The 9,103-nt window shown below is 35.4% G+C and overlaps 1 protein-coding gene across 1 annotated transcript; it reads left to right on the top strand.

Annotated features, from left to right (window-relative positions):
• Nucleotides 1-4,327: 4,327 nt before the first annotated feature.
• Nucleotides 4,328-5,887, top strand: LOC131160950 (cytochrome P450 89A2-like). The gene has a single exon (XM_058116820.1). The coding sequence runs from the start codon at nucleotides 4,328-4,330 to the stop codon at nucleotides 5,885-5,887; it is 1,560 nt and encodes a 519-aa protein (XP_057972803.1).
• The last annotated feature ends 3,216 nt before the right edge of the window (nucleotides 5,888-9,103 follow it).

Genomic DNA, 9,103 nt, shown 5'->3' with positions numbered 1-9,103 from the left:
TCTTGAGACATGGTATGTAACCATGGTATTCCTCCGTCATAAGTGAGGGCAGGTAATAAGCTTGGGACGTGGCTACTATGTGGGTGACCACCGACTCTTCTAAAGTCGGCCCAGCAGATCATGATCAGTAGTAATCCGATTTCCTTTATTTGGGCAGGTAGTATATGTATGGTATCAGAGATATGTATGACACATATGTATAGTAGCACTCCGGGTCCACCTAGAGGGTCGGGGCGTTACATCTTATGAGTTTCTACTACGTGCAATTCACAAGTCACTGAAATAGCCATGCAGGTGACATTCAGTTCAACCAGCATGCACTCTTAATCAACTCCCAGCATGGATTTCACAATATTGCATCAATCATGCAGTTGACGTTCCATATTAATCATGCCCACATAGTATATTCAACTGTATATTCGTTATTAATTTTTGTTAATGGTATTTTTTAATGTTTTAAAAGGCTTAATTGAGGCTCACCTCAATGCAAGGCATGCTTAAAACACTTTTTTACAAATAAGAACGCTTTTTGCTCCTTTTTAGTTAAGGCTTACGCATCTTGGGTGCGTGATTCTCAAGTTAGAATTGGTTAGAAAATTTGAACTACATGTTTTTATAAAATAAATTTCATAATATGAGTTTATTTTGAAACAATAATTCATTTTCAATTAAAATCCAATCAATAATTCATTTTTTTCTAATACCAAATTTAAAACACTAGATTACAACATACTTGTCAATTAAATTACACATAACACATAACAAATGAAATGAAGTTTTGATTATTATTTTCTACTTAATATAATTCACATTATTACTTTCTAATTAACAACAATACATAAATGTGCATGTGAATGTGAGTTTGCATATGTATATTTGTATACATGTGTAAGTATGTGAGTATGTGTATATATAGATGTCTAAGTGATTATTGTGTTATTGCAGGTCAATTAATTTTATAAAAATATTAATAATATTAATATATGTGTGGGATATATTATATATCACTCATATAATATTAAAAATATAATAAAATTTTTAAAAATTATAACTAATATAATAAAATTTGATCCCTACTCCTAGATAATTTGCGTTCCAATGATAGTTAATAAAATTAGCTGAATTTGTATAAATTATCAATTAAAAGTTTGTTAAATTGGATTGACAGAAGATTAAAAAAAGAAAAGAAAAAGAAGGATATGAGTAAAATAAGCTCAACCCAGTATAATTTTGTAATTGTCAAGCTAAGCCTAAAATTAAATTATATTTGACAATCATAAATTTTAAATTTGAAAATAAAGTTCATGTAAGTTTAAAAGAAATATAAAATAATTTGAGATTATATTTTATGTAAAATAACAAGTTTATGTAAGTTTAAAAGAAATATAAAATAATTCAAGATTATTAAGTTTTATACTTAGATTAGGTTAAATGACAAGTTTGAAAATTTAATCACAAATTAAAATTGAATTATTAAGAGAACATTTATTAAAAATTGTGTGAAATAGTTTGTGACTTTTTTCTTTTTAAATATTTTAGGATTAATATTTAAAAAATAAATGTGAAGTGTCAATAATTTCTCTATATATCATAAATACATATAAAAAATCATAAAATAATTTTAATTTTAAATTTTTAATAAAATTATGACTTTTTTTTCAGCTCTCATTATCTCTTAAAAGGAAATAAATTTGAAAATGTGGAAATATGCCCATAAGTAGAACCTAAGAATTGAAGTATCTATCAAACTGCCATATTCAATATTTGAGATGATAAAATATATATTTTTTTGAAATTTTTATAGGTTGTGTAATACTCATGGAGATGGAGATGGAGATGAATTTACTCAACAATATTTAATAAATCAATATATAACAATTTTAATTTGATATAATACAAATAATGAAATAAAAGCCTTACCTCAGATGAGGGTTCCAAATACAGCTTCCAAACAACAAATCGAAAGTAAAATATTAAATTATGAATCTATGATAGCAAATCTTCAATAGGTACTACAAAATAATCAAGAAGAATCAATGAAAATAAAATAGATTTAGGGTAAGAAATACATACCCCATTTCTCCCCTTTTATAGCTTGCTCGAGCTCTCGAACAATCACTTGCCACGCTGAACGGTCACCTGCCACGATGAACGGCCACTTGCTAGCCTGTACTGCTGCCGTCCTTCTCCCTTCTAGACTCTTTGCTCTCTACCTTTACATCGTGCGTTTGCGAGGAAGCGAAGGAGAAAGGAGGAGTTGAAGGGTGTTAAGGAAAATCTCGCTGGACCAAGTAGTGAGTTTTGCCACGCGTCACACATCAATCAGCCATTCCATTTCCCAGGCAAATCTCGCTGCTTGGTCCAGCGAGATTTGCCTTGACACACGTCAACACTCGATTTGCCTGACCCTTTAAATCTCGCTGCTTGATCTAATGAGATTTGTTTAAATCTCGCTGGACCAAGCAACGAGATTACGTGATCGAGCGTCATTTTAGGAAATATTTTCCCGAACAAGGTATTATTGAATATATTATTTTAAAATAAAGATAAAACGAGAAAACACTCAGAACCATATTGGGCTTTCCTTTTGAGAGCAGGGAAGGAGGCTTTCCTTTTGTAATACATGCGACATGTTAATTTTTACAGGGGAGGTGCAGCTCCACGAGGAGGAGCCAGCTCCCCTTATAATTTCCCCTAGAGTTGGATTAAATATTATCGGAAAGTAGCTCATTTCACATCTCATACCTCGTTTCTCTAGTCACTTCCTTTTGTGAGTTAGAATATTTTTACATTTTCTTTTCATTTATTTGTTAGAAGACCATTGATTTGTGGAAGGTCTTGTTCCTACCATCTCTAACAACATAAAAGTAACAAATATTATAACTAATATTTGCAAATTTTCGGATACATTTTTTTTTTTTTTTTTGTATTTAGGTTTTTAATAACAAAAATTGTATTAATTTTTTCACAAAGAAGATTAATAATATTTGTATCAATAAAATGTGTCATCACATTTATTAATTTATGATTTAAATATTGCATGTAAGGAAATATAGATGCCCATAATCACAACACCAAAAGAGCATCCCACTTAGTATATAGAAAAAATTTAATTAAAGTAATCAAGTACGTTATATCCAAATAAAAATTTAATTATGGACAATAATTAAAGTATCTCTAGTTAATTAAGTTACATTAATTTATAAGCCCCACCATTGATTATAAGCTCCATGGTGTGGTGGGTGAGGCCACTACATGTGCAAGCTCAGTCCCAATTAACAAAACCCTAGGCCCCTCCTATATAGCCTGCCCGACAACTAGGTCAATTACATTATATATGCATGTATAGTTGGTAATTGAATTGGGATAGATCAACTTTAGCCCACTTTAAATATTTTTTGCTCCCCAGAAAACTCTCCTTTCTCATCCCATCCCCCAACAAACAAATATATCATAGCATGGTGGGGTTGGGAATCACCTTAAAACTATTTGTTGTTTTTGTCTATGGAGAGAGAGAGAGAATTGTCTAGTGTTTTTGGTGAGAGAGGATAGAGAGAGAATTGCATCATGATGTGGAATAATTTGTACAAACTAATCCTAGAAGAGATTAGTTAGACAACTTGATGATCTCATTACGTATTAAATTGAATAAGTTAGGGTGTCAATGATTTATTTTTTTCAAAGTATCAATAACATTTCTGATTTATTTGACAAGTAAGAGTGAAGTGGAATGGAATGGAATTGGTGTTTACAAGTTTACAAAGTCTTCATGTAATTTTTCTTTCCATTTCACTCTCAATACTAGAGTATCAAAAATATCTTTTGTAAAAAAAATATAAAAATAGTTATAATAAATTTTTATGCATGAGATAGTGATTGCACATTTCGTACATAAAAATGGAATGAAATAAAAAAAAAATAGAACCGAATTTATTAAATAGAATCAAATTATCATTTCATCTAATAAAACCATCATCTCAATTTTTCATTTCATTCATTTTCTATCTTATTTCATTCTATAAACATGGGGTGAGAGTCTATAAATTTGTGAGTAACTTTTTAACTAATATATTGACTTATCAAACTGTCTATTAATTAAAAGTTTAATTTCAATTTTATAAACTTCTTAGAGTAATAACAAAGAAAAATCAGCTTCCATAGTATACATATATATATATATATATATATACATATGCATTTGCACGATGGTCATGCTTCATCAATAATAATAATATTTACGTATACCCCAATAACATATTTGACACTTTGTCATTTATATTTCTTCAATGTAATACAAGAGAATTAATAGCAGCAAGCAAGCCCTAACATGGAGTTCTGGTGCAGCTGCGCCATCTTCACCCTCATCATCTCTCTGCTCATCTCTGCGTTACTACTGCTACATATCCTCAAGCCCCCTAAACAAGCTAAAACTACTAGAGCCACTCTCCCTCCGGGACCCTCTGGTTTCCCCCTCATCGGCAACCTCCTCCTCTTCCGCAAACCCTTCTCCGACCTCGAACCTATCCTCCGCAACCTCCACGCCCGCCACGGCCCCCTCGTCACCCTCCGCCTGGGCTCCCGCCCCGCTATCTTCGTCGCCGACCGCTCCCTCGCCCACCATGCCCTCATCCAACGCGGCGCAGCCTTCGCCGACCGCCCCCCCGCCCTCCTCACCGGCCGCATCACCACCAGCAACCAGCGCACAGTCATGTCCGCCTCCTACGGCCCCACCTGGCGTCGCCTCCGCCGCAACCTCACCTTTCACATCCTCAACCCCACCCGCGTCAACTCGTATGCGCATGCACGCGCCCGCACTTTGCACACTCTCGTCGACCTCCTCTCAGCCGAGGCTCAGTCCGGACACCCCGTTCGAGTCCTAGACCACTTCCAGCACGCGATGTTTAGTCTGCTGGTTTTCATGTGTTTCGGGGACGAGGTCGACGACGATAAGGTTCGAGGAATCGAAGCTGTCCAGCGCAAACAGCTTGCGTCCTTCAACAGGTTCAATGTGCTCAATCTCTGGCCGAGGTTGGGGAAGGTTTTGTTCCGTAAACGTTGGAAGGAGTTCCTGCAGATGAGGAAAGACCAAGAAGATCTACTCATCACTCTGATAAGAGCCCGAACCGATGGGAAAGCCAAAGAAGAAGTTGAGAAAGAGCGTGTGATGTCCTACGTAAATACATTGATAGGACTTGAACTCCCGGAGGAGAAGAGAGAGCTTAATGAAGGAGAAATGGTGAGTCTATGCTCGGAGTTTCTAAACGCCGGTACGGACACAACGGCGACCACGCTGCAGTGGATAATGGCCAACCTGGTGAAATACCCACATGTGCAAGACAAGCTTTTCGCAGAGATAAATGGGGTTCTGCGGGGAGAATTTAAAGAATTGAAGGAGGATGACTTGGACAAGCTGCCATATCTGAAAGCTGTGGTGTTGGAGGGGCTGAGAAGGCACCCTCCAACCCACTTCGTGGTGCCTCACGCCGCGGCGGAGGAAGGCATTGAGCTGGGCAGCTATGGGGTGCCCAAAAACGCGCTCGTAAACTTCATGGCGGCGGAGATGGGGTGGGATCCGGAGGTGTGGGAGGACCCAATGGAGTTCAGGCCGGAGAGATTCTTGAAAAGCGACAAGAATGGGGAAGTGGGTGAAGTAGGGTTTGATTTGAAAGGGGTGAGGGAGATCAAAATGATGCCGTTTGGGGCAGGGAGGAGGATGTGTCCCGGGTATGGGTTGGCCATGCTCCATTTGGAGTACTTCGTGGGAAATTTGGTTTGGAATTTTGAGTGGAAGGGTGAAGGGGTCGATCTGTCGGAAAAGCAAGAATTCACTTTTGTGATGAAGTATCCTCTTGGGGCCATCTTATCTCCAAGGTTGAAATCGAATTGATTGATAGCTCAAGGGTGATGAAAGTGAATGTAAAGTTTGCAAAAAGAAAAGTGTTGGTGTTGTGTTTGTATGTGGACTGCACTACGTTTGAGATGATGTTTGATGGCACAGAGGGATTCCTTTGTGGGAAATAATGAATTCAAGTAGCAAGACAAACTTTTTGTTTTTCAGTCTTCTGTTTCCCTTTCGTGGAGGATGACTTGAAATTTATGGAATTGTTAATTCTAGGCTAACTAGTATCTTTTATTTTTAATTAGAAGTGATTTTTTAATGATTTAGTTATCAATTAAGAATAGTTACGAGGCAAATTATTGAAGATTCCTCTTAAAATAATAATTCTGGTTTAGGAGTCACTTCCAAATTTATTAAGACATCTTGAAATTTGGAATGCTTCAACTTACCATGGATACTTGGAGAGTTCCACATTCACCGATTTTGCTCAATAATTCCTTTCTTAGGGTTACTCAATAAATATGATATCTAACTTTAAGTGAGCTTTCATATTATTTCTCTATCTAGTATTTATACGGTATTATCCAAATTATATTTTAACTTGCTTTGTTTGGTTTTTGATGCTGCTATCTAATATATTCTTCTTACCTTTTGTAGAGAAATGAAAAATTGTTTAGTTTGGAAGTTTCAGGTTAAAAAGAAAGTAGGATTCATGATTATTCGAAACGTAATCGAATCATATACACGGGTCATTGTAATCTCACATACCCAGCCATTCTTCCTAATAATTTTAATTTACTAGTAAAGAAGCACTTTCAGAGAGAGAGAGAGAGATCTTGAAATTTGATACACAAAACAAGAATAGATCGTGTCTGCTTACAAAGACTCTACCGTGCTCGATTTTATTGTCTTTTAATCTTGGCTTGTGTATGTAGTGTCTTGTTGCATGTAAGTGCATGCAATATCTAGTATTCGTTTTTCGAGGAAACCAAAGGTTCTCTTATCAATTTTTTTTATGCGTAAAAGGAAATTCATTTATTTAATTAACAAAGATTTGCAAAGAGAATTTAAAAAATATAAATATATTTAAAAAGAGGAGAAAGATTCTTATTCCCAGCCATCCTCAAAATAAATAGACACTACCCTAACACGAGATCCCAAAACAAATATTGAAAATATAACTACAAGCCAAACGCACCACATACTCATACTCATGGTGCAAAAGAGCATCAAGTTGTCCATGTGAGCTAAAGATAATCAAAATTTCTTTTAATGAACTTCCAAGTAGAACTGCATACACTAAGGTCTCCAAAGACACCGACATTCGTATATAATGAAAATCAAAACAATAATTCAATTAATCCCTTGCAAATGAAATCAAAATTGAATCTAAAGAAGGTTGCAAGAATTATACATGACCAACAAAGGAATGAAAACTAGATTTAGAGAAGGTCATGAAAGTTATGAGCAACAAATGGATATGCATAAGGTCAGGATTATCTACTAATTAGCACCACATTAATCAGTTGGTACATTGAGTATACCTAATAATATTTTTTTCTAAAGATGCAAACACAATCCAACTTAATTACTAGTACTCTTTGTTAATTCATTTCAGACAAAAAAAAATAATAATAATAATGTCGGTCATTACCTTCCAATTATCTTGAAACACCTATCATTCCAACTAAGTGTAGGAATCTAATACGTACATAATATATTGTTATAATTCTACTTAATTGGAATCCCACAAGCTTAGCTTCCTAATATAATTATAGAAATAATAGTCTTTCCAAAAACTCAATCGCAGAACACTTGAGTGTACTTATCCCATGTACCCACACTTTGTGTCTTCTCAAGAGTGAATTTACTTTTTAAAAAGGCTAATTGGCTCATACAATTAATAAACTAGCTCTTGCATGCCTCATTAACTCAAGTGCGCAATAAAACATGTCTTCTCTATTCATGAAATATAGTGGTATATGATTCCTCCCACAGGTGCCTTTCTTTGAAAATCGAGGTGTGCCCTCTCTATTTAGCCTTTATACTAGAAAATAGATGCGACGCCCCAAACCCGCCAAGCGGGGCCCGGATGCCACGTGTTCCATTTACCTGTATCTGATACCATAACATCAATTACATAACAGAAAAATAAACTAACATCCTTTGTAACATACATGAGTTCTATATATATATGTATATCCCAAAAAAAGTATTCTCCAACATCCAGTGTTCACAAATATACAAATCAAAAATCATAAATATAATACAACCCAAAAATATATCCAAAGTTCTACCCTCTCTCTCTCTAAACTACTAGGCCAACCCTGAGCTCACTAAGCTCGATCACGCGAAGGTCCTGAAAAAGATGAAATTCATATCGCGTAAGACACATTTCAGTAAGAAGGAATAGATTAATACCAGTGTGTGGCTATCATGAGGTTTGTGTACAAAATATAATCATCATTTACAAATTAATCCGCAATTATGAAATCATTCTCTGTCCCTACTCACACACATGCAGTGTATTTTATTATCTAGATTTTCCCAAGGATTATGGTGATTACCCGCTCATACAAGTAGCAGCCCTCTGCTATGATACCGTATATGCAATCGGGTATGGCTACAACTGATGCTCATCAGGGCACTTACCTTACTCAGTAAGCCTTCAGGTGGATAGTTTGTCTTGTATTCACACACATTCACACAATTATTTATCAGCGAAGGTACCCGGGGGTAGGGAAGATTACCCGCTCATACAAGTTATGCAGTTCAGTATGACTACATTTGATACCTATAAGGACACTCGCCTTTCTCAGCAAGCCATTGGGCGGAGAGTTTACGTCGCCCCAAATACATATAATACTACAATGTGTAATACGTTTATTACTTTGTTACATTACTCTGCGCCATGTTATATCTGTAAAACTTAGCTCTTTATAATTTCAGTTTTCACATTTCTCAGTATTTCATATCATATAACATTTCTCATCACATAATATGTCGCATCGCATAATATCTCGCATCGCATAATCTGTTCCCACATTTCACATCACATAATTTGTATTCACATTCCACATCACATAATATGCTTTCACATACACTGTTCTTATGTTATTCATTGGTTAAATTTATAATTATGCATTTAGAACTCATTGTCAAATGGATAAAAACTGTCGTGCTTTCCCCTATGATGGGTTGCATGGCACGTAGGCTGGACTTAACCCTGGTCGGTCCATCAGAGTTAAATTAATAACAACCTTT

The sequence above is a fragment of the Malania oleifera genome, chromosome 7 (genome assembly GCF_029873635.1).
Source record: "Malania oleifera isolate guangnan ecotype guangnan chromosome 7, ASM2987363v1, whole genome shotgun sequence".
Lineage (NCBI taxonomy): Eukaryota > Viridiplantae > Streptophyta > Magnoliopsida > Santalales > Ximeniaceae > Malania > Malania oleifera.
Note: the sequence above shows the minus strand (reverse complement) of the source record. Positions and strands in the feature narration are given on the sequence as shown.